Below are 27,791 nucleotides of genomic sequence, written 5' to 3'. Positions count from 1 at the left end.
CCGTCACCGCCATGTTCATTTTTCTCTCGGAACGCTTCTCGAGTTTACCGACAAGCACAACATAACATAATTTGCATAATGTAGTCACGATATGTAAAGTCAAGAAGTGTTCTATTTAGAAGACCCTAAGTGTATCTTCAGGGGTGAGTAGGTTAACCAAATTCAAACGTTAATCAAATGTTAAGTTCAAGTCAGCAAAAGTTAGTTGTTAAAGAGTAACTGACATGTACATGGAATTCACAAATTACATTGGACCGAGAAATACTCATAAGTTAGACTAAATGTTTTGCTTATTTTTTGAATTTTTTATTCAATCTCAGTTTTTAATCTGCATCATCGCTATCATCATCATCATCATCATCATCATCATCACTGTCTTCGCTTTCACCGTTCTCATTTTCATCATCTGCATTATCATCAGCAAGACCAGCGAAAAAGTCACTTTTGCCTGTGGAGCTTAGCTTTTTATTTTTATTGGCCTTCTTTGCCTTTTTCTTTGTGTTGACGGTGAGATCTGTAAAGTCACTAGTGTTCCAGAATTTAATGGTTTGGTCATGGGAACAGCTGGCCAGCAGGTTACTGTCATGGGATAGACTAAGGTTCTCTACGGGAAGGTCATCATGGTCCCCTACCACACCAAGGAACCGGTTAGGTAAAATATTCACAGCCCTAGGTATCAACAGACAACAAAATTAAACACATTTCTCAAAACATAATTACATATTTCACCGTATCACCTACAATAAACTAGAGACTGGTAGCCCTTAAATTTGGGCATGACATGTACTAGTCCGCTAAACCTGCCTATATTATTAGGCTTTTTTTTTTTTTGCCTAATATATAGTCAGCTCGCGGTACCTCTTAAAAATGTGAAATCGTAGGCCAGATTTGGCCTACGTAGCTACGTCAGCGGTATATTTCTAATATATCGTCCATGCAATGCCGGGAAAACATACACATACCTATATATTGGGATCTTATGTACTCCACTGCCCCCATGTTACATCCCATTTATGAAATTAAACAACTTTGCACAATGAAAAACTTCCGAGACCCTTCTATTTCACACATTTGTAATGGCCGCCGTATACACATTTAGTAGAGCAAACGGCAGCCAATCAACTTCGCTTCCGGTTTTATTTTTAAAAAACCACGTGTAGTTGAAAGATAAACAAAATTCAACTGTGTATATGCTACATGTATATGCAACGTGAATATCTCGAAAGTGATGCGGTACCAGCAATAGTCGTGTTCAATTTGAATATTTGACAACATATGTCGACCATAATTTCACTATAAAAACTCTAACTGGCTAGCATTTTGTTTATCTTTCAACTACACGTGGTTTTTTAAAAATAAAACCGGAAGCGAAGTTGATTGGCTGCCGTTTGCTCTACTAAATGTGTATACGGCGGCCATTACAAATGTGTGAAATAGAAGGGTCTCGGAAGTTTTTCATTGTGCAAAGTTGTTTAATTTCATAAATGGGATGTAACATGGGGGCAGTGGAGTACATAAGATCCCAATATATAGGTATGTGTATGTTTTCCCGGCATTGCATGGACGATATATTAGAAATATACCGCTGACGTAGCGTAGGCCAAATCTGGCCTACGATTTCACATTTTTAAGAGGTACCGCGAGCTGACTATATATTAGGCAAAAAAAAAAATTAAAAAAGCCTAATAATATAGGCAGGTTTAGCGGACTAGACATGTACATGTAGTTGTACATGTAGTTCCTACAGTTCAAGGGAGGTAATCCACTCACCTCAAGTGACAAAGATTTATATACATGTACCTTATGTCTCTTAGCCTTAAAGATGCTCCACCGCCGACAGAGTATAAATGACATTCATAATTTGAACAATAATTGGTGTTTAAACGTGTATATATATGTCTAATTAACACAAAAAATATATAAAATTACTTATTTTTCCTTTGGTGCATGCGCAATCAGTACTTCATTCCATATAGGATATAGTGCTACGGAATTTTTTCGGGATGCAATTAATTATTTTTCATAATTTTAACTTGAAGTAAAATTAGAAGCTCAAACTTTTCCATGGTGATAATGGTGTAAAGTAAGTAACTTTTGTAACTGAAGAAAAATATCAAATCGTCTGCTGCTGTTTTTGATAGTGAGAAAATATCATTTGTCAGCGGTGGAGCATCTTTAAGATCAAAGCAAAGACGTTGAAAATTCAAACTGTTTATGAAAAATCAACAAATTATATATCCATAACTGATCAACTCTATGCAATTTTATATTGCCTATTATGATAAACACTGCTAAATGTACAGCTAGTCTATATTATTTCCTCAGTGACTGTACCTACCGTACATAACCATCCCCAGAGCCTGTACATATGATGCTGTCAGTAACAGCTACCATACAGTCCACAGACATTGGATGACCGGGGAAACGATCACTGATGTTTCCCCATTCTCCCCAGCTGAAAATGTTGAGAACGCCCTCACCACTTCCACATATCACTTTTTCTTTCTCCTGCAATAGAAAAATAGGATGAAGTAATGTGAGTATTTAAACATACATTACAAGAAGAATATTCATACACCCATATCATTTATCTGTGTGTCACAAGATAAAGTAGGGAAATGAGAGTAATTACGCATGCATTACAGGTAGAACGTACATACACCTGTACCATTTATCTCTGTGCCGCAGTCTAGTTTAATAACACTGTATACTCTGTATAGATTAACCATCAGGGGACTATGATCCTCATTTTCCTTATCCATTTGCCATTCCAGCAAATTGAACTAAAATGATTATGCCAAGGTAAACCAATATAATTCTGTTATTGTTTTTAAATGCTACAGCTCTAGCTTCTTAATTGTTTGTATCCCAGGTTATAGACTGTAATAAGAGCTGTTTGAGAACAGCAAAGCTTGTCTCTGGAATTTTGTTGATTTAATTCCGCTTCCTTGCAATTTACAAGTATTATATAATACAGCAATGTTGTTACATAAATTAACTTTTGGGCCAATTGGGCCTCTTAAAATTCTCAAAATTCAGCATTTTCCACCTTCAACTGATTGTGAATACCCATCACAACAATTATAATTAAAAATCAAAGTCGGTTGTGACAGATAACAGTGTACAGCACGTGCACTAAAACCTTACCCTGACTATTTCGGTCCATTGGGCCTCTAAAAATACCCAATTAATCCAGCATTTGACGCCTTTAAATGATTGTCCACACCCATAAAAACAATGATAATCCAAAATGATTACAGAAATCAATGTCAGTTGTGACAGAAAACAGTTTTCCAACACTTACACCAAAACCTTAACCTGAGATTTCCAACACCGATGCCGACGTCGGAGTGATCCCATAAGCCCCCCCTCTCCTCTCTTCTAGAGACGAGAATTTGATCTGACAAACACAAGTCCCTTGGAAAAATCAGTTGGTTTATTACAGCTTGACATCTTAAGTCAGATATAGATTTTACCAAGTTCAAGTCTTTCAACATTTTGTAGATGTAATTTTCCTTTGAGATCTTTGAATGGTACCTTTATATGAGCTAAAGACAATAGTTCTGAGTCAAATAGCTCTGATTGTATATCCATTCTCTTTCTTCGGATGTTGAAGGCTGTAAGTGTGCCATCACCACTGAAAGGATATAAAAATAGAAATCTGACAGATCTATGATTTTACGCGACAGTTCTGTATTTATAATGCTACCTCAAATTACCTGACTGTATTGTGTATTAACTTTCTCTTATGTTTAGAAAATGAATTTTACAGGCATCTAGCAGTACAAAAGTTTGCATATGAATGCTATCACAAACTAATGAAAATTAGACTTGTTATTCCGCTCCACTACGATACGTACTCTACATTACGCTCCAATACAAGATCTAACGATGCCCCATTCGAGGTCACCTCAGCATGACCTCTGGCCAAGAATCAGAACATCTAGGGACATACCATTATCCGTTTACACTTCCGAATCAATCAACCACACCGAAGATTCCGTAGGCGACACGCTGATTGGCTAACCATAGGGGTCATGCTGAGGTGACCCCGAACGGAGCATCGTTAGATCTTGTATTTGAGCGTAACGTAGAGTATCGCAGTGGAGCGGAATTACAGGTCTAATTTTAATTAAATTAAATGCTATCAGTAAATTAACTCGACTATATGTCTAACTTTTCATGTGAATGTAAAATGTATGCCATGGTAACAATCACATACAACTGTATATGTGAATATATTTCAATTTTTAACTTACTAATAACCAGTTAAAGGAAATTGAGTCAATGATTTTGTGTTTATCTAGTTTATATTGCAATTACATTTTAAACTTTATTAGTATGATCGTATCTGGTCAATTTCAGTATTCTGCAGTAATGCAAGTGTTATGATCGAAAATTAAGATTTTTTTAAATTTTACTTCTATTTAATAAACAAGAGGCCCATGGGCCTTAACGGTCACCTGAGTTAGAATATATAATTAAACAAATAATGAAACAAATTAAAGACATATAAACACTATATGCTGGGCCTTGAAGTTGGTCAGGGATTTATAAATTTGACTTTTTAGACTATGAAGAGTATTTGCTTCCATCAAACCTGTGAATTTGGAGGTATTTTTTGAAATTTTAATCATTTTGACCCTGTTTGGTCCTGCCCCTCTGGTCCCCCAGGGAGTCATCGAGGACGGATATGGATGTTAAAATGCTATATCTTCGGCTAATAATTCTAAACAAGTATGACTCATTTCCTACGAAAATTGGGCAAATAATGCTCACAAATATGTTTTTCCTATAAAGTAAACTTGACCCCTCCCCAGAGGGTAAAGTGAGACCCCAAGGTCATATAATTCACAATTTTTATAAAACATCTTAAGACCTTTCCATCTATAATTATTTGATTCTACTATATCCAGAATTTTAGAAGATTTTTGAAGTTTTAGCCTATTTGACCCTTTTTAGCCCGCCCCTCTGCCCCCAGGGGGTCGGCCAGGACCAATGTGGATATGATATTTAAATGCTATCTCAGGCTAATAATTCTAACCAAGTTTGACTCGTTTCCAATTAAAATTAAGCAAAACATGCTCATAAATGTGTTTTTCCTATATAAACTATAGTAAACTTGACCCCCTCCCCAAGGGGAAACAGGAGACCCCAGGGTCATATAATTGACAATTTTTATAAACAAACTTTTAGACCTTTTCATCTATAAAGTGTATTTGTTTATACCATTTCCAGAATTTTAAAAGAATATTTTTGAAGTTTTAGCCTATTTGACCATTTTTGGCCCCGCCCCACTGCCCCCAGGGGGTCGGCCTGGACCAATATTGATATGATATTAAAATGCTATGTCAGGCTAATAATTCTAACCAAGTTTGACTCATTTCCAATGAAAATTGAGCAAAACATGCTCATAAATGTTTTTTCCCTATATAAACTATAGTAAACTTGACCCCCTCCCCAGGGGGAAACGTGAGACCCCAGGGTCATATAATTCACAATTTTTGTAAAGGACCTTAAGACCTTTCTATTTATGAAAAGTATTTGATTCTACCAGAACTTCAGAAGAAGATTTTTGAAGTTTTAGCCTATTTGACCCCTTTTGACCCCGCCCCTAAGGCCCCTGGGGGTCAGTCATAGAAAATTTGTTAATAGGATTAAATGGCCATCTCATACTGATAATTCTGACAACATTTGACTCATTTCCTATTACAAATGACCAAATAATGCGCAAAAATGTGTTTTCCCAATATAAACTATAGTAAACTTAACCCCCTCCCCAGGGGGAAACTAGAGACCCCAGGGTCATATAAGTCACAATTTTTGTAAAGGACCTTAAGAACTTTCTATCTATGAAGAGTATTTGATTCTACCACATCTGTGAGTAGAGAAGAAGATTTTTGAAATTTTACTCAATTTTATCCCTTTTGGCCCCTCCCACAGCCCCCTGGGGGGTGGGACCATATAATTCACAATTTTGATTGGCCTTATGCCTTAGAAGGTTTGTGCAAAATTTCATTGAAATTGCTTCAGCAGTTTTGGAGAAGAAGTCGAAAATGTAAATTGTTTACGGACATACGACGGACGACGCACGACGACAGACAAAAGGCGATTAGAATAGGTCACTTGAGACTTCGTCTCAGGTGACCTAATAAAAATTGTATGTATTCCATGGTAATCAATGTTTGTTTACCTGGTTGTAACGAGGATTTTATGTTGATCATCTATAACCATGTCACTGATGAATTCCTCGTTGTGCTTGACTTCCATTTCAGCATTGTTGGTTCTTAGGTCCCACACCTATTCAACACCAAATGTTTAGGGTGTGCAGTCCAGATATAGATGGTTATATTATAATAGTAAGATGTCTGAACGCAGCCAAACATCAAGGAACATTTTACATGTGCTCTAAGTTACAGTTATTAGTACAAATTTAGTTGCATTGAAGAAATGCTTATAAATACATATTTGCTTTTAATATCTTCAGGGATACATTGTGTGGCCGATTAGGATTTTTCTGTGTAAGAATTGCTGCATGCTATTAACAAAGAGGCCCATGGGCCTTAACGGTCATCTGAATATTAGCACAATACAACGTAGTCGTTTACAGATTTTAGCATATTTGACCTCTGTGACCTTGATCTTCATTCAGATTATAGTCATTCATTTGAACAAACTTGGTAGCCCTTCATCCCAGCATGTCACAGGCCCAATATCAGGTCTCTAGGCCTCCTAGTTATTCTCAAGAAGTCATTTAAAGATTTTAAGCTATTTGACCCCTGTGACCTTGAATGAAGGTCAAGGTCATTCATTTGAACAAACTTGGTAGCCCTTCATCCCAGCATGCTGCAGGCCCAATATGAGTATCCTGGGCATTTCGGTTCTTGAGAAGAAGTTGTTTAAAGATTTTAGCCTATTTGACCCCTGTGACCTTGAATGAAGATCAAGGTCATTCATTTGAACAAACTTGGTAGCCTTTCATCCCAGCATATCACAGGCCCAATATCAGGTCTTTAGGCCTCCTAGTAATTCTCAAAAAGTCGTTTAAAGATTATAGCCTATTTTGAATGAAGGTCAAGGTCATTCATTTGAACAAACTTTCAAGCCCTTCGTCCCAGCATGCTGCAGGCATTATTATGAGTATCCTGGGCCTTTTGGTTCTTGAGAAGAAGTCATTTAAGAATTTAAGCCTATTTGACCCCTGTGACCTTCAATGAAGATCAAGGTCATTCATTTGAACAAATTTGGTAGCCCTTCATCCCATCATGTCATAGGCCCAGTATCAGGTCTCTAGGCCTCCTAGTTATTCTCAAGAAGTCATTTAAAGATTTTAAGCTATTTGACCCCTGTTACCTTGAATGAAGGTCAAGGTCATTGATTTGAACACATATGGTAGCCCTTCATCCCAGCATGCCGCAGGCCCAATATGAGTACCCTGGGTCTTTGGTTCTTGAGAAGAAGTCCTTTAAAGATTTCAGCCTTTTTGACTTCTGTGACCTTGAATGAAGGTCCAGGTCATTCATTTGAACAAACTTGGTAGCCCTTTATCCAAGCATGCTACAGGCCAACTATCAGTACTTTGGGCCTTTCGATTATTGAGAAGAAGTCGTTTAAATGAAAAGGTTACGTACAGCGCACGACGACAGATGATGCATGATGACAATAGGTCATCCTGACCCTTCGGGTGAGATGAAAATGTTTCACTGTTAAGCTTTATAAACAGCATAACAGACATATGTGATTATGTTTTACATGACATTGTATACCTTTAAATTGCCATCATCATCTCCTGTTGCAAGAAAGTTTTCCCCTGTAACAAGCATACTGTAGATAGGGGACCTGAAACACCACATATTATGTCTCTAAATGATCTAGTTTGCTAGGCTTGTTCACTATATGCAAATACTAGCCAATTTTGTTTACCATAACTGCATGGTAACATTGAATTTTGAACATACATATATGAAAATGTTCTATGCAACGTAAAGGGACTACTTTTTTTGAAAGAAACACATGGCTTTGTTTACATTTTGACATTACATGTATATTGTTGTTTTTCATAGAATTTTGGAAAAATTTAAACAATTCATATATATTTTATATATATATATGATACAAACATTTTTAAAATTTACAATTGTATAAAGAAATGATAAAAAATATCCAGACCGGGGCGACGTGCAGTGCTTTCATTTTTGTTCGAAATGATGGATGTCATCTGTGTCTGTGTTCGTCCTACGATCGAGTCTTTAGGGTGGACGGGCGTGAGACCTTATGACAGAGGTCAGTTATAAACATATTCTCTTGTCTTTGTTCTTTGAGAATTTAATCATGTGTATTATAAAACATGCACCGCTAGTAATCTACGTGTTGACAGCTACGCGTCACCACAAAGACATTGTATCCATCGAACACAAGTGAAGTTGTTCCATCTATCGATGGCGATGGATATAAGCGTAGATTATATAATCAAATGGCTCCCAAGGATGTACTATCGTCAAGTCAGACGACAATCTCAAACACATTAAGCTACTTGAACACCTGTGTTTTGACAACTTTGGCAAACTCCAGTGTGTAAGTGTGCGACAGCTTCGCCTCGCTGCACAATAATGGTAACTGAGTTCACACATGTGGCCTAGTACAAATACTTTATGTTATTAGGCTATATATTAACTTTAAGCAAAATTGAATATATATTTAAAGTTCTGATCTGATTAAATAAAATTATCTCTGAAATTTACTTTGTTTCTCATGTTCATTTTACCGTAAAATATTGAACTCTTTTGTCGTCGCGGATGAATAATTCTACTTTACGTGAAAAGTCATCATTCCCTGTTCAATTGAGTAAGCTCCTTCCACTTTTGACCGACTTTTATTGAATAATTACATCACTTTCAAATGACGATTTTATTGCATAAAATAGATAAAAAGTCGTGTGAGTGTAAATATAGGGATTTGATTTCGTTTTTATGTTAACCATGCTTGTATGGAGCAATTCCTCTATGAATATATATTCAATATAGGGCGCTAACGTGCCCCAAAGGAATTGCTCCATACAAGAATGGTTAACATAAAAGCGAAATCCAACCCCTATGTATATCTGTAATACTGGTGAATACTACCATGACAATCACATGCTATAAGCAAAATTTTACATATTCTTATGATCATTGTGACTTTAAAGATACTTAATTAAGAATGTTTTTGCTGATCAGAAAATCTAAAATGCTATATATTGAAAGGTCATGTTAGCTAGATTAATTTTTTTTTATTATTATTGGTTGTGTTGTTTTTTCAATAAAATTCAACAAAAGATCCCAGAGGGATCTTGGTGCCCACCAAAGATTTATCTATGTTTGACAAATGAAAGAGGGATCTTTTCTCTGCTTTTCAAACTTAAACTTCTTTTTTGTGCTTTTCAAACTTGAAACTTCTTTTCTCTAGTTTTCAAACTTAAAATTATCAAAACCCCAGATGGTGGTCGGCCCTCTTGTTGACCGATTGGTCCCAAAATCCAATAGGCATAACTAGGGTCCTAGAAGAATCTGTATGAAAATTTGAGAACGATCCCTTCAGTACATTCTGAGAAATAACGATAACAAACTTTAACTATCAAAATCAAAGACACCTGCCTAGCGGCCATCTTTTTTAACAATCTGTCCCAAAATCTGCATGAAACTCCAAGGGCCGTAGGGAAACCTACATATGAAATTTGAGACAGATCTCTTCAGTACTTTATGAGAAATAGCAGTAACATACATCAACTGCCAAAATCAAAGATGGCTCCCTGGCGGCCATATTGTTTTTCCGATCAGTCTCAAAATCAGCATGACACTTTGAGTGCTCTATGAGAACCTACATATGAAATTTGAGAAGGATCCTTTCAGTACTTTCTGAGAAATAACGGTAACAAACATCAACTGCCAAAATCAAAGATGGCTGCCTGGTGGCCATATTGTGCATGACGCTTCCAGTGCCCTAGGGGAACCTACATATGAAATTTGAGACAGATTCCTTCAGTACTTTCTGAGAAATAGTGATAACAAATATCTACTGCCAAAATCCAAGATGGCTGCCTGGTGGCCATATTGTGCATGACGATCAGTCTCAAAATCTGCATGACACTCCAAGTGCCCTAGGAAAACCTACATATAAAATTTGAGACAGATCCCTTCTGTAATTTCTGAGAAATAGTGGTAACAAACATCAATTGCCAAATCCAAGATGGCTGCCTGGCGGCCATATTGTTTTATTGATCAGACTGAATATCAGCATGACACTCCTAGGGACCAAGGGAACCATACATGTAAAATTTGAGAAATATCCGTGCAGTACATATACTTCCCAAGAAATACTGGTAACAAGCATTGTTTACTGAAGGACAATGGACAATGGATGCCGGACCACAGACGAAAGGCGATTTGAATAACCCACCATCTGATGATGGTGGGCTAAAAAGAAATACTAATTAGTTTATCCTGAAATATTTTGTTGAAAATTTCTAATTTACATCAACACTTATAGACATACTCATAAATAGGTAAATCAAAATAAAATGTGATCACTAGGGATGAGATTTATTCTATACTTATTTATGTAGTAGCTGTATCTCACACAAAAAGCAAATCGGTGAAATAGTTATAAACTTACTCGTGTGCTTTTTTTAACTTCCGCTTTAGACCTCCGGTATTCATGTCAATTATGTGTATAGACTTGTCTTTAGATGTTGTATACAGCTCTTCTCCATTATCAGAAAACCTCAGCGCTCGACATGCCTTCTTGTGGTGTTTGAATGTCATCAGAGTATTGTTTTCTGTTGTAGTGGAGTAGGAGTGTCTAAGTAAAAAACAGTTTACATTAAATTAATAGGATTTACTGCATTTGATAATAAGTACGTAAAATGCTTACAAATATAGCATAACTGCATAAACTAGAAAATATCTGTTAGACATTAAAGGCCCATTACCTTTCCAGAGCAAAATATAAAGGTTTCTTAAAAAACATTAATAACATCAGAAAATGCATACCGATGACCTAAAATAAGGTTATGACACCAAACATATGCAAGATTTCCTGTGTAATATATGAAAACAGTGGAGAGTTAATTCACTGTTTTGCCGTCTGGCGCAGTGATAGTCAACTACCGTGAGGTATTTAGGATGAAGGCGGGAAACATAGTACGACCCACGTTATGAAAATAAACATTTTATTTATTTTAATCAAATCGTTCAGAAGGTGATGATAAATGTAGTATTAACAGTAAGTTAATAATTTTTAAGACTACAAAATTATTGATCTTGTTTTACATTCCTATTTTAAAAATTAAAAGCCGTTTCGGAAAGGTAGTGGGCCTTTAAAGCCGCATAATCCGTATCTTTCAGGGTCCGTAAATCAACAAAAGAAAATTTTTGTACATATATTATAAAAAGTTATTAACTTTCCCCTAATTACACACCAAAAAAGTCCCGAGTTCAAAAGAAATTAATGCTTAAAAGTTCTATATTCAGAATGTTTGAATATGCATACCGCGCTATTTTCAATGCTTAGACGATCACTTGACTTTCCAGACCAAACGAAATGGCTTGCCCAGTCAAAAGTGTGTAGTTCATGTTAGCAGGAACTTCTACGGAAGAATTTGTTACTTATCATGAACATATAAAAATTTGTTGTGCGATGAGTTTAAGAGTCCCCCAGAACAATAACGGGTATATAAACATTATCGTTGTGTACACATACTTCCATTCGGTCATTTTGAGTGTTTACAATACAGCGATCGGTTGACAATGCTTTGCCTAATTTCAGGGGGCCACCGGAGGGATTTTTGTTGGAACGGTATTGATACAATACATTGACTAGACTAGATAATAAATTGCATAAAAATGTACCAGATATAAAAATAATGGTATCAATAAATAATGAAATAGACAAGTTACATCGTACTAGACAGAGACAGAAATGGTTATCTACATGTAAATCTCTGATGATACTTTTTAAATAAATATCTCAGAAGATATTTAACTTGCCTTGGATAACCATTTATTTTATAAAGGTCCAAATGAAATACAATAACAAGAGGCCCAGAGGGCCTGTATCGCTCACCTGGTTTTTTGTTAGTAATTATCACAAGACTCTGACAATTAGAAAAACAAGAGGCCCATGGGCCTTAACGGTCATCTGACTCATTGCACAAAACAACAAAGTCACAGTATAAAGTATTGTTTAACGATTAATATAAACAATACAAGGAACTCCTTAGTTGAATATGTAAGTTTCTGAAATAGATAAATGTCATTCGTTGAACAAACTTGGTAGCCCTTCATCCATATATGGTTGTAACCCATTTACGGATTCTAAAGCCAAATTTCAGCAAAGCTTCCAATTTGGACATCGGCCATACTATCCCCATGGGTCTTAGCTCGGTCCTTTATAAAATATGATTGTCCTCACCTAAAGTTCCCCTTCAGAATCAATTAAAACCCCTGTAGACCAATTTTCCTTGAGATTGGAGACCGAAATCTGAAAACAGGAAGTGGGCCAGCTAAATTTAAGAAAATTTCCCCTTTTTAGGCCCCGTCCCTCTGCCCCTAGGGGTCGGACCAGGCTCATTTATATAAAATATGATTGTCCTTCCCTAATGATGTTTCACACCAAATATGGATGAAATCCATCCAAGGATGAAGGAGGAGTAGGATCTAGCTTAAATTAAGAAAATTTGACCTTTTGGAGCCCCGCCCCTCTGCCCATAGTGGTCGGATCTATTTCATTTATATAAAATATGATTGTCCTTCCCCAATGATGTTTCACACCAAATATGGATGAAATCCATCCAAGGATGAAGGAGGAGTAGGATTTTAAAGCTAAAATTAAGAAAATTTGCATTTTCGGGGCCCCACCCCTCAGCCCCTAGGGTTCGGACCAGGCTCATTTATATAAAATATGATTGTCCTTCCCCCAATGATATTTTACACCAAATATAGATGAAATCCATTCAAGGATGAAGGAGGAGTAGGATTTTAAAGCTAAAATTAAGAAAATTTGCCCTTTTTTGGGCCCCATCCCTCAGCCCCTAGGGGTCGGACCAGGCTCATTTATATAAAATATGAATGTCCTTCCCTAATGATATTTCACACCAAATATGGATGAAATCCATCCAAGGATGAAAGAGGAGTAGGATTTTAAAGCTTAAATTAAGAAAATTTGCCCTTTTGGGGCCCCACCCCTCAGCCTCTAGGGGTCGGACAAGGCTCATTTATATAAAATATGATTGTCCATCCCCAATGATGTTACACACCAAATATGGATGAAATCCATCCAAGGATGAAGGAGGAGTAGGATTTTAAAGCTAAAATTAAGAAAATTTGCCCTTTTGGGGCCCCACCCCTCAGCCCCAAGGGGTCGGACAAGGCTCATTTATACAATATATGATTGTCCTTCCACAATGATGTTTCACACCAAATATGGATGAAATCCATTCAAGGATGAAGGAGGATTAGGATTTTAAAGCTTAAATTAAGAAAATTTCCTCTTTTGGAGCCCCGCCCCTCTGCCCCTAGGGGTCGGACCAGGCTCATTTATATAAAATATGATTGTCCTTCCCCAACGATGTTTTACACCAAATATAGATGAAATCCATTCAAGGATGAAGGAGGAGTAGGATTTTAAAGCTTAAATTAAGAAAATTTGCCCTTTTTTGGGCCCCATCCCTCAGCCCCTAGGGGTCGGACCAGACTCATTTATATAAAATATGAATGTCCTTCCCCAATGATGTTTCACACCAAACATGGATGAAATCCATCCAAGGATGAAAGAGGAGTAGGATTTTAAAGCTTAAATTAAGAAAATTTGCTCTTTTTGGGGCCCCACCCCTCAGCCCCTAGGGGTCAGACAAGGCTCATTTATATAAAATATGATTGTCCATCCCCAATGATGTTTCACACCAAATATGGATGAAATCCATTCAAGGATGAAGGAGGAGTAGGATTTTAAAGCTAAAATTAAGAAAATTTGCCCTTTTGGGGCCCCACCCCTCAGCCCCAAGGGGTTGGACCAGGCTCATTTATATAAAATATGATTGTCCTTCCCCAACGATGTTTTACACCAAATATAGATGAAATCCATTCAAGGATGAAGGAGGAGTAGGATTTTAAAGCTTAAATTAAGAAAATTTGCCCTTTTTTGGGCCCCATCCCTCAGCCCCTAGGGGTCGGACCAGACTCATTTATATAAAATATGAATGTCCTTCCCCAATGATGTTTCACACCAAATATGGATGAAATCCATCCAAGGATGAAAGAGGAGTAGGATTTTAAAGCTTAAATTAAGAAAATTTGCTCTTTTGGGGCCCCACCCCTCAGCCCCTAGGGGTCAGACAAGGCTCATTTATATAAAATATGATTGTCCATCCCCAATGATGTTTCACACCAAATATGGATGAAATCCATTCAAGGATGAAGGAGGAGTAGGATTTTAAAGCTAAAATTAAGAAAATTTGCCCTTTTGGGGCCCCACCCCTCAGCCCCAAGGGATTGGACCAGGCTCATTTATATAAAATATGATTGTCCTTCCCCAATGATGTTTCACACCAAATATGGATGTAATCCGCTCAAGGGTTAAGGAGGAGTAGGCTTTTGTATAAATAGTCTTACGCACGACGCACGGCGCACGGCGCACGGCGGACAGACGAAACATGATGACAATAGGTCATCCTGACCTTCGGTCAGATGACCTAAAAATATGAATGTCCTTACCTAATGATGTTTCACACTAAATATGGATGAAATCCATCCAAGGATGAAGGAGGAGTAGGATTTTAAAGCTAAAATAAGAAAATTTGCCCTTTTGGGGCCCCACCCCTCAGCCCCTAGGGGTCGGACCAGGCTCATTTATATAAAATATGATTGTCCTTCCCCAATGATGTTTCAAACCAAATATGGATGAAATCCATCCAAGGATGAAGGAGGAGAAGGTTTTTAAAGCTAAAATTAAGAAAATTTGCCCTTTTGGGGCCCCACCATTCAGCCCCTAGGGGTCGGACCAAGCTCATTTATATAAAATATGAATGTCCTTACCTAATGATGTTTCACACTAAATATGGATGAAATCCATCCAAGGATGAAGGAGGAGTAGGATTTTGAAACTAAAATAAGAAAATTTGCCCTTTTGGGGCCCCATCCCTCAGCCCCTAGGGGTCGGACCAGGCTCATTTATATAAAATATGATTCTCCTTCCCCAATGATGTTTCAAACCAAATATGGATGAAATCCATCCAAGGATGAAGGAGGAGAAGGATTTTAAAGCTAAAATTAAGAAAATTTGCCCTTTTGTGGCCCCGCCCCTCTGACCCTAGGGGTCGGACCAGGCTCATTTATAAAAAGTATGATTGTCCTTCCCTAATGAAGTTTCACACCAAATATGGATGAAATCCATCCAAGGATGAAGGAGGAGTAGGATTTTAAAGCTAAAATTAAGAAAATTTGCCCTTTTGAGGCCCTGCCCCTCTGACCCTAGGGGTCGGACCAAGCTCATTTATATAAAATATGATTGTCCTTCCCCAATGAAGTTTCACACCAAATATGGATGAAATCCATCCAAGGATGAAGGAGGAGTAGGATTTTAAAGCTTAAAATAAGAAAATTTGCCCTTTTGGTGCCCCACCCCTCAGCCCCTAGGGGTCGGTCCATGCTCATTTATATAAAATATGATTGTCCTTCCCTAATGATGCTTCAAACCAAATATGGATGAAATCCATCAAACGATGAAGGAGGAGTAGGCTTTTGTATAAATAGTCTTACGCACGACGCACGGCGGACGGCGGACGGCGCATGGCGCACGACGACGGACGAAACACGATGACAATAGGTCATCCTGACCTTCGGTCAGATGACCTAATAAGCAAAATTGACTCCCAAAGTTTAATTTTGAATCACAACCATACAATGATGCTATTGATACCATACAAATATGCTATTCAATACATAGGTTCAGAGACAAAGTAATTTATATGAAAATAGTAGCCTAATTGACCTTTTTGACCTCGCATATATTGCTGTTTAAGGCCAGGGGGTAAGCCCTATCATTTGTACAATTTCAAATCCCAACCCTATAAGGATGCTACCATTGCATTATAAGTGCTCTTCCACTCTTAGTTGCAGAGAAGAAGTCGTTTATATAGAAATAGCTAAATTGACCCCTTTTAACCCCACCCTTCAGGCCCCCGGGGGGTCAGCCCCATCATTTGCAAAATTTTGAATCCAAACCCTATAATGATGTAACCATTGCATTATGAGCGTAATCCCATGTTAATTTGCAGAGAAAAAGTCATTTATATGGAAATTGACCACTTTTGACCCCGCCCCTCAGGTCCCGGGGGGTCAGCCCTATCATTTGCTCAATTTGGAATCCCCAGCCTACAAGGATGCTACCATTGCATTATGGGTGCTATACCATGCTTAGTTTCAGAGAAGAAGTCGTTTATATGGAAATAGCCAAATTGACCGCTTTTGACCCCGCCCCTCAGACCCCCGGGGGGTCAGCCCCATCATTTCCGCAATTTTGAATTCCCACCCTATAAAGATGCTACCATTGCATTACGGGTGCTATACCATGCTTAGTTTCAGAGAAGAAGTCGTTTATATGGAAATAGCCAAATTGGCCCCTTTAGACCCCGCCCCTCAGGCCCCCGGGGGGTCAGCCCCATTATTTGTACAATTTTGAATCCCCACCCTATAAGGATGCTACCATTGCATTATGGGTGCTATCCCATGCTTGGTTTCAGAGAAGAAGTCGTTTATATGGAAATAGCCAAATTGACCCCATTTGACCCCGCCCCTCAGGCCCCCGGGGGGTCAGCCCCATCATTTGTACAAATTTGAATCCCCACCCTATAAGGATGCTACCATTGCATTATGGGTGCTATTCCATGCTTGGTTTAAGAGAAGAAGTCGTTTATATGAAAATAGCCAAATTGACCCCTTTTGGCCCTGCCCCTCAGGCCCCCCGGGGGTCAGCCCCATCATTTGTACAATTTTCAGTTAGTAGCCCATAAGGATGCTACCAGTCAAATTTTGTTGAAATCCGACCAGCGGTTATGGAGAAGAAGTCGATTGTTGACGGACGCCGGACGCCGGACGCTGCGGTATCCCATAAGCTCACCTCGGTCCTTTGGACCAGGTGAGCTAATAAATCAAGTAAATAAGCACGGAGAGCAAACTTGACATTATATGCATTTTTGTTCAAAGTCATATGTGTATACATGTATACATATCAATGTGTGATAAAAAAAAATCACCATGTACCCCCATATACGAGTATAAAACTTTATACATGTATGTATATTAATGATATTTATGTTGAAAAAGCTCCATGTTCGTTGAAAACATGATGATAAATTTCTGGTGAATCTATAAACATTTGGTTATATGATTTCAAGGATTACAGAAAATTAAGAAAAAACAAAAAAGAAAGAAAGGGGTTGAGGTTGAAATGAGACCTGTTTAGTGTGTGTAATAAGTTCTGAATGTCTAATATGCAATTATGTATACAATTTCTGTGTAGAAAAAGAAGACAGCTCTCTTGGTTTAATTTGTGATGTACATGTACATGTACATAAAGTTTGCCAATGAACCATATAGCTATCATATGATGTCCAGAATTTGCCTCTGAATCAAATGAATCAGAAACATGTATATGCATGATGAAAGACCTAGGTGTTTCTTATACAATCATATTCATACACAAATAGCACATACATATACATTGTATAATGTACATGTACACATATTATGCATTTAATTTCAAGTCAATAACAAGAGGCCCAGAGGGCCTGTATCGCTCACCTGGTTTTTTGTTAGTAATTATCACAAGACTCTGACAATTAGAAAAATAAGCAAATTGACTCCCAAAGTTTAATTTTGAATCACAACCATACAATGATGCTATTGATACCATACAAATATGCTATCTAATACATAGGTTCAGAGACAAAGTAATTTATATGAAAATAGTAGCCTAATTGACCTTTTGACCTCGCATCTATTGCCGTCTAAGGCCCCGGGGGTCAGCCCTATCATTTGTACAATTTCAAATCCCAGCCCTATAAGGATGCTACCATTGCATTATAAGTGCTCTTCCATTCTTAGTTGCAGAGAAGAAGTCGTTTATATGGAAATAGCTAAATTGACCCCTTTTGACCCCACCCTTCAGGCCCCCGGGGGGTCAGCCCCATCATTTGCAAAATTTTGAATCCAAACCCTATAAGGATGTAACCATTGCATTATGAGCGTAATCCCATGTTAAGTTGCAGAGAAAAAGTCATTTATATGGAAATTGACCACTTTTGACCCCGCCCCTCAGGCCCCCGGGGGGTTAGCCCTATCATTTGCACAATTTTGAATCCCCACACTATAAGGATACTACCATTGTATTATGGGTGCTATACCGTGCTTAGTTTCAGAGAAGATGTCGTTTATATGGAAAGAGCCAAATTGGCCACTTTCGACCCCGCCCCTCAGGCCCCCTGGGGGTCAGCCCCATCATTTGCACAATTTTGAATCCCCACCCTATAAAGATGCTACCATTGCATTATGGGTGCTATACCATGCTTAGTTTCAGAGAAGAAGTCGTTTATATGGAAATAGCCAAATTGGCCCCTTTTGACCCCGCCCCTCAGGCCCCCTGGGGGTCAGCCCCATCATTTGTACAATTTTGAATCCCCATCCTATAAGGATGCTATCATTGCATTATGGGTGCTATCCCATGCTTGGTTTCAGAGAAGAAGTCGTTTATATGGAAATAGCCAAATTGAACCCTTTTGACCCCGCCCCTCAGGCCCCCCGGGGGGTCAGCCACATCATTTGTACAATTTTGAATCCCCAACCTATAAAGATACTACCATTGCATTATGAGTGCTATCTCATGCTTAGTTTCAGAGAAGAAGTCGTTTATATGGAAATAGCCAAATTTGACCCCATTTGACACCGCCCCTCAGGCCCCCGGGGGGTCAGCCCCATCATTTGTACAATTTTGAATCCCCACCCTATAAGGATGCTACCATTGCATTATGGGTGCTATCCAATGCTTGGTTTCAGAGAAGAAGTCGTTTATATGGAAATAGCCAAATTGACCCCGCCCCTCAGGCCCCCGGGGGGTCAGCCACATCATTTGTACAATTTTTAATCCCTACCCTATAACGATACTACCATTGCATTATGAGTGCTATCTCATGCTTGGTTTCAGAGAAGAAGTCGTTTATATGGAAATAGCCAAATTGACCCCTTTTGACCCCGCCCCTCAGGCCCCCGGGGGGTCAGCCCCATCATTTGTACAATTTTGAATCCCCACCCTATAAGGATGCTACCATTGCATTATGGGTGCTATCCCATGCTTGGTTTCAGAGAAGAAGTCGTTTATATGGAAATAGCCAAATTGACCCCATTTGACCCCGCCCCTCAGGCCCCCGGGGGGTCAGCCCCATCATTTGTACAATTTTGAATCCCCACCCTATAAGGATGCTACCATTGCATTATGGGTGCTATCCCATGCTTGGTTTCAGAGAAGAAGTCGTTTATATGGAAATAGCCAAATTGACCCCTTTTGGCCCCGCCTCTCAGGCCCCTGGGGGGTCAGCCCCATCATTTGTACAATTTTCAGTTAGTAGCCCATAAGGATGCTACCAGTCAAATTTTGTTGAAATCCGACCAGCGGTTATGGAGAAGAAGTCGATTGTTGACGGACGGACGGACGGACGACGGACGACGGACGACGGACGACGGACGACGGACGACGGACGCCGGACGCCGGACGCCACGGTATGGCATAAGCTCACCTTGGTCCTTCGGACCAGGTGAGCTAAAAAAATGACTGGAGTTCAAAATAGCATATAGCAGTAAATAAGCTGACCATAGCATGTGATTCTCATGTCATCAGAGTAATTGCAGTAAAATTAATTTTTTAGTATGTATATAGTCTAACCTGACGGAAAATCTAACTTTATTAGATTATTTGGTTAGTTTATTTTTTTGCATATTCAAAGGCCCATTATCTTTCTGGAGCAAAATATAAAGGTTTGTTAAAAAAACATTTATAACATCAGAAAATGCGCACCGATGACCTAAAATAAGGTTACGACACCAAACATATGCAAGATTTCCTGCGTAATATACGAAAACAGTGGAGAGTTAATTCGCTGTATTGATGTCTGGCGCAGTGATAGTCAACTACCGCCCGGTATTTAGGACGATGGCGGGAAACATAATACGACCCGCGTTATGAAAATAAACATGTTATTTATTTTAATCAAATCGTTCAGAAGGTGATAATAAATGTAGTATTAACGGAAAGTTAATAATTTTTGCGACTCTACAAAATTATCGATCTTGTTTTACATTCCCATTAAAAAAATTTAAAGCCATTTCAGAAAGGTAGTGGGCCTTTCAAGCAATAGTAATTCCTTTAGTGTGATATTGCTTCAAACACTAAGTGAAGTTGCTAAGAGCTTTTACCTGTAGACCTTGATTGACCTGGACTAATTAAAGTTAATCAAAACTTTGAAACTTAAAAATAGTTAATAATGAACAAGAGGCCCAGAGGGCCTGTATCACTCACCTGGTTTTTTGTTAGTAATTATCACAAGACTCTGACAATTAGAAAAATAAGCAAAATTGACTCCCAAAGTTTAATTTTGAATCACAACCATACAATGATGCTATTGATACCATACAAATATGCTATCCAATACATAGGATCAGAGACAAAGTAATTTATATGAAAATAGTAGCCTAATTGAACTTTTTGACCTCGCATCTATTGCCGTCTATGGCCCCAGGGGTCAGCCCTTTCATTTGTACAATTTTTGAATCCCAACCCTATAAGGATGCTACCATTGCATTAGGGTGCTATCCATGCTTAGTTTCAGAGAAGAAGTCGTTTATATGGAAATAGCCAAATTGACCCCTTTTGACCCCACCCTCAGGCCCCCCTAGGGTCAGCCCCATCATTTGCAAAATTTGGAATCCCCACCCTATAAGGATACTGCTATTGCATTATGAGTGCCATCTCTTGCTTAGTTTCAGAGAAGAAGTCGTTTTATGGAAATAGGAAATTGACCACTTTTGACCCCGCCCCTCAAGCCCCCGGGGGTCAGCCCTATCATTTGCACAATTTGGAATCCCCACCCTATAAGGAGGCTACCGTTGCATTATGGGTGCTATACCATATTTAGTTGCAAAGAAGAAGTCATTTATATGGAAATAGCCAAATTGACCCCTTTTGACCCCGCCCCTCAGGCCCCCGAGGGGTCAGCCCCATCATTTGTACAATTTTCAGTTAGTAGCCCATAAGGATGCTACCAGTCAAATTCTGTTGAAATCCCACCAGCGGTTATGGAGAAGAAGTCGATTGTTGACGGACGCTGGACGCTGCGGTATCCTATAAGCTCACCTCTGTCCTTCGGACCAGGTGAGCTAATAATGCAATTTAACAACAGGCACCACAGGCTATGGTCTCTACAGATATATGGATATTCTTATATATGTGCAATATGTGTATTACAAAAAAAATTTTTTTATTACACATAGGGATATCTGTATATCTATAGAGCCAAAATCTTGAGATTTGACACTGACTTTTGACCCAAATAGCCTTTGATCTAGCCACAGTCTTGTTTGCTATTTATTTTCTGTATTTGAACATTTCTAAAATGAACACTACATAATTAAACAACTCAGACAAATGACATATATTATTTTAATTGGTTTATTGTTCATAAATTATTCAAAAGGTATACATACAAGGTATGTAAACATGCAATAATCCTTATTGTGTGAAGAAGAAATAACTTATTAAAAAATATCCTGGAAATAATAGTAAAGAATTATGCTAGGTTTGTACTTCAAGTTTGAATCTGTCCTTCCTTATTGAAAATCATATATATAAATCTTTCTGGTTGTCGTTCATAATGGGTACATTACAAACAGACTTTATCTTTTACTGTCAGTTTTGATCTCAGAGATACATGTACGGTAGTTGTTTTTCCCTTTTCATTTTGTGCGAGCTGCCATCACATATTGCACTTCTGTCATCTGGTGGAAGGTCCCATACATTCTATAAAGAAAATATGGAGTAAATGTCAGTTAATGTACAGAGATAAATACTGTATATACATGTATGTAAATAATCTTCCAGTGTAAGCCTACATGTAAAACAAACTAGTTCCAATTTTTTTTTTCTGTCAAACACAAATTTATAACAATTACACATCTTTTGAACACAAGTTTATCAAAATCAAACCTCACTAGATACTACTGAGTTATTTCTTACATTACAGAGGTCTAGGCATTTTCATGTGAAGATTAATGGTACTAATAGTACTAGTGCCAGAATTTATGTAGCCTAAATGTATTGGACATAATATATATAACATATTGTTAAAAGTCAATTACTATTCCTTACTTACACCACTTGTGATATATTGGTGTGAATTTTATATAATTAAGATCAGCAGATAGGATAACAAGTACGTGACTAAGTGACTGTAAGTCTAAAAAAAAATACAATCTTACACACATGGGCACTGATGAAGTAAATTTGAAAGAGGCTTCTTTAATACAGGTAATATCCATAGCATACAGTAAAAGGATATATATCACTGCATATACATACATACACAAATAGATATCGGAAAAGAGATCACACTCCTGACGTTGTAACAGTAGTTAACATGTATATCGTACATTTAGGGAAACGCGTATAATACGACTCTATGTATACTTCTGTTGTAATCCAAGATTAAATCTTTTATATATTCCCCAATTTATCAACACTTTTCCTGATTTCTAATCTCTATTTTACTATGGTACCAATTCCAAAAAGTAACCAAACACTTATAGATTAGGCCTATAACTGTTACCCCTTCGGGGCCCCACTCACCTTATAGAGACGAAGAGAAGTCAGTTTATATGGTTTTGGTAGATCATCACAAATCATAGTTGTTGTCATAGCTCGAATTCGTTTCCATATAATATTCTCAGCAATTCACAACATTTTTTAGCTTAAATAAACTCCTTATTCACTTCGAATCAGCAGTTGATTCTAAGCGGCGAACTTTCACTGCCAAAGCTCGCTCCATTGCGGTTAACAACTTTTATTTCCGGACATGCGCAAAGTAGCATTTCTAGGCTTTGGGGGCGGTAACTTTTGACTTTCTGTCGGACCGCTCAAAGTCTAAAATAAAATTTTGCATATTTATATCTTTGCACCTCTTAACTTTCTAGACTTGTAATTTGGAGAAAGTTCGTAACTTTTTAGGGCTATTACACCATATCTTGTCATTGTTTGTTTTACGGACCCTGAAAGATACGGATTATGTGGCTTTAAGTGCTCGCTATGCTACTTTCTACAACCTTAATTTCCAGAACGATATGCATCTACATGTATAAGGCTTCTACAGCAAGATAGCTGTATGTACGTAGCACTATCGTTCATTATCCTTGGGAGATGGTTTATGTCCTTGATGTATTGTAATAAATAATTTCCTTTACATTATGTCATCAGAACTATAAATGTGAAATTACTTTGAACTTTGTTAATTGTGTTCTTTGTTACATGAAGTTTATTTGTTATCTTATTGACATTGATATGATAGACTTGTTTTGCTGTTTAAAATAGTCGTCCGCTACAGTACTGTCCAGTCCCTGTGCACGTGGTGACTTACCTGTGTCATGCTTGAATGTCTTTCTGGGTACATTAGATCTAGAGCTCAGGCACCTGGACTGATATTGTATAATGTTTTTTTATTCTGTTTTTCTTGCGCAAAGCTGGGGGATTTTATAAATATTTATTGGAACCGTAGCAAATACGATGTATGGTCACTGGGGTCAGTAAGCGATAGTACAACGTATATGTATATATATACCTAGGACCTAGGATGATGTGAAATAAATTATATATAATCTGCTGAGAAACACTGTAAATGTCTTTGGCCGGTAGTAAAAGTTATCCATTTCGTAACTTTCTTTTATTGACTACATAAACCTAATCCGCATTATATTATTTAGACTGGTTCTCGCCTCAGTTACCTCCCTTGCGTACGCTTGTGATCATGAGCGGAGCGCAGCCTGGCGGAGAGTAGAGAACTAAGGGAAGGGAACTAGTCTATATATTGTTCTTGAGGTTTTCTAAAGTCGATCAGATGCTTAGAATATCGTGACCGATACAAGAGTTTGTATGATACCAGAAACATATATTCATTGAGATTGGAAACTCCTTCTTTGCCTTTGTTGACTGGCAGAGGGACCTCCGGTTTATAGGCATTTTGCCTTGGCTAACAACTTTTAAGTGTATTCTTTTAAACATGATATTTTTTCATCAACAATAAGTTTAAACATTATGTCATGGTTTGATGTGATCAGTTTTCCCAATGATGTTATTTAATATGAATTTTGAAAGCACGGAAATAAGCAATTTTACCTGGTTTTTCGAAAATCAGGCATTCAAAACCAGAAGTGCGTTTTGTTTTATCAATAAATAAGTTTAAATATTATTTTTTCTATCCAATATTGTACTCAAACCATCTGATGGAACCTGCACATATAGTGGATGTACACAGACTCCACACCGACAAGGAAAATAATAGGGCTAGAGTATGCTTGCCCTAAAAATATACAGTCAAACCTTGTAAACTTGAACAACAATTCTTTAAGCACCTGAGTATATGTTTATTTATAATTATTTATTTTTTTGTAAATATTTATTTTTCAAATCATTTTCTGAATATAAAAATTTAAAAAACTTGTGTCAATCAATCCTCACATCATTCATCATCATCCTCATGATCATTGTCACATGTTTATCATACATGTACATATACCACATCATACTGGCAATAAGCCTCTATCTTAGAAATATATATTGGGAGTTTAACGGGAGGTGTGAAAGCTTTTGATGCGACCAACACTTCAAATGACACAATTAAAGTCTTAAAATTTCCCAGTTTACGAGGTTAAACTGTATGAAGTACAGTACTATAATATTGGACAAAATTATTATTGGACTTTCACAATTATGTATTTATATACACAGTCTATAATCATTACACAAACTTACATTGAAACTTCTCCATCAATATCTCCAGCAGCAATCACATCTTTGTTAGGATGGAAACAGATATCTACTACAACCCCATCAAACGTTATGTTTTTTGGCTTTTCCAAGTCTACAGCCTAAAAAAATGAAAAACAGACTACATATGGTATATATGAATACATGTATTTTAAATGTAAATACTACAAAGTGATTTGGCACATTGTGTTTTATAAATTTACATATTTTACAAGAGATCCAGAGGGATCTTGACGCACACCAAAGAATGATCTACGTCTGACAATGGAATAGGGATCTTTTCTCTCCTTTTCAAACTTTTACTACATGATCCCTTCAGTGCTCTCTGAGAATTAGCGGTGGCAAACTTTAACTATCAAAATCCAAGATGGCTGCCTGGCGGCCATCTTATCCACCCACCGGTCCCAAAATGCAATATGCACAACTAGGGCCCTAGGGGAACCTACATGTGGAATTTGAGACAGATCCCTTCATTACTTTCTGGAAATAGCGGTAACAAACTTCAACAAACAAAATCCAAGATGGCTGCCTGACAAAATTTGGGAAAGATCCCTTCTGCCCTTTCTGAGAAATAGTGGTAACAAGAAATGTTAAGAGACAGAAGGACAGAATGAGGGACGGATGGACGGACGGAAGGACAGATTGAAAAGCCCACCATCTGATGATCGTGGGCAAAAAATGAGAGAAAATGTACGTATAATCTATTCAAGTTTAAGCCAAGAGATTTTGATCCTTGTCCTCAGACCAGAGCTAGCTGGAGTGTTCCTACGGATATCAGTTAGCAGGATGGGCACAATCCTGCATAAGTGCATATGGGTAACTGTTACCAATTTGAGTAACAGTTCCCCATTTGAGTAATCATTAGAGCTGTTATCATATATCGGCATCGCGATATATCACGATTGTAGAGAAGAGACAACGATATTGTTAAAAAAACTTATATCTACAATATCGTCGTCAGCCGTAACCCATCATGTGTTAGTTGGAAAGGAAACAAAAACAGTGCACTGTCGGACACGGACAGAATCTGATTGACTTGTAAACAAACATCTAATTAAAAGTATAACAAATAAATGTTTTGATGAATGTTTCACTTTATTTATTTACAAATTACACTCTATATTGTACTTTCATGATTGGTCCCCCAAACATGACTTATATTTCCATAAATTCCTTTTATATTTTACTTGGCAAAAATCGCGATATTATCGTGACGATATCGTTATCGCGATGCACATTTTCTCTACAATAACAGCTCTAGTAATCATTAGTTACCCAAATGCAAGATTCTGTGAAATGAAAACACATAATGTTGTAAATTATCAAAAACCAGGAATCATAATTTTTAGAATTCCTTACAACTGATCTAAGATGTTTTTGCGCATGAACTATTCATTATTCAATTCTGCTGTCTTGCTTTGTTTTAAGATAAATTACAATTTATGTATCTTCCAATGGCTAAAGTGTAAGTCCATGGAAATAGTCATGGTTGAATGAGTTTTAAATGCATTCTATTTTTAGCCCTATAGTAAAGCAATGGAGGTGATTTAGTGTGTGACTTTTACCAAAATCGGTGACCAGGTATACGTAGCTCAGTCGGTAGAGCACTTAGCTATTGTTCTGAGGGTCCCGGTTTAGAATCCCGGTCTGGCCGCTACATTTTGTCCTCTCCTGTTACAGAATTGGTGCCCAACTAAATAGTTAACCCACGGTGGTGGTGTTTAGAAGTGTCTTGTGTGACTTCGAGGGCAAAGACTTCGAGAAAGGAGGGAGGAGTGTAGCGGGATTGGACTGGGTCGATCATCGGTGAACAGGTAGCATTTAGGAGACATTTTTATTTATGTAACCCTGGTCAATACTAGCTAGTAGCTACAATGTATCGCTTGGCTAAAAAGAACCTCTCTTTAGCTCGATCAATTGAATGTCACACTAGTAATCCAGAGGTCCTGTGCTTGATCCCAGCTGGTAGAGGCAGTGATTAATTTATAATATTATAAACCCTGCACCCTGTTACATTGGCTTCCATATAGGGACTAGGGGGAATGTATATTGTAAGGTTTGTTAGGTAGGTTATTGTATTCTTGCCAGCTGGCTGTATTTGTTGTCTTACTCTTGTTTCTATAAGTTGCACATATATATTTATATGTATTATGCTACCTGTAATAATTTAGACAAGTATTTCCGAATATTATTTTTTTTTATAAATTTTACCCATCGAACTTGGTTGATATTGGTCCAGGGGCGATACGGGGAGTACGAGATAGCGATATCTTCCGCAATTTCCCATTCATGTATTGTTCTCTTCTCATTGTTAAGGGGAGGTAACTTCACCATCAGATATGGTTTTCTTTTATTTGATATATTTTATCGAATATATTCTTGTACAAACTCTCATAAATAACTCGGGATTATACTGTTATCAAAAATGTGAACGTTAATACGTTTATGAAAGAGAAATAAATACAGTATAAGGAAAATAGTATTTGCCATGTGAGAAACACGTTACCTTAGCCGCCATATTAAAGTGGGTTATACAAATATCAAATTTAAAAATTTGAAGCGAAATAAATAGTATCAATTTAATATCATTTATAATTTCAAGAAGTATAATTCACTAACAAATATTGTTTACGTTCGTCTGGAAAATAGGTTTTGGAATTGTTTGCCCTAACAACACA

General features: G+C 37.6%; 1 protein-coding gene across 1 annotated transcript; it reads right to left on the bottom strand.

The window, feature by feature from the left end:
- Positions 1 to 266: 266 nt before the first annotated feature.
- LOC138327583 (WD repeat-containing protein 55-like) lies at positions 267 to 27,643 on the bottom strand. Its single transcript, XM_069273779.1, has 8 exons — positions 27,620 to 27,643; positions 25,099 to 25,214; positions 10,651 to 10,836; positions 7,767 to 7,839; positions 6,194 to 6,300; positions 3,538 to 3,637; positions 2,339 to 2,508; positions 267 to 669 (listed from the first exon to the last, which is right to left on the bottom strand). The coding sequence occupies exons 1-8, from the start codon at positions 27,629 to 27,631 to the stop codon at positions 324 to 326; spliced, it is 1,110 nt and encodes a 369-aa protein (XP_069129880.1). The 5' UTR covers positions 27,632 to 27,643; the 3' UTR covers positions 267 to 323.
- Between the last annotated feature and the right edge of the window lie 148 nt (positions 27,644 to 27,791).

Source organism: Argopecten irradians, chromosome 7, assembly GCF_041381155.1.
Source record: "Argopecten irradians isolate NY chromosome 7, Ai_NY, whole genome shotgun sequence".
NCBI lineage: Eukaryota > Metazoa > Mollusca > Bivalvia > Pectinida > Pectinidae > Argopecten > Argopecten irradians.
This window is presented reverse-complemented; position numbering and strand designations above follow the sequence as displayed.

Coding starts and splice junctions, on each gene's coding strand:
- LOC138327583 (XM_069273779.1), bottom strand. Junction 7,840..10,650: donor AAGTTAAAAAAAGCACACGA/GTAAGTTTATAA, acceptor GTGGTGTTTCAG/GTCCCCTATCTACAGTATGC. Junction 6,301..7,766: donor ATGATGATGGCAATTTAAAG/GTATACAATGTC, acceptor GGTGTTGAATAG/GTGTGGGACCTAAGAACCAA.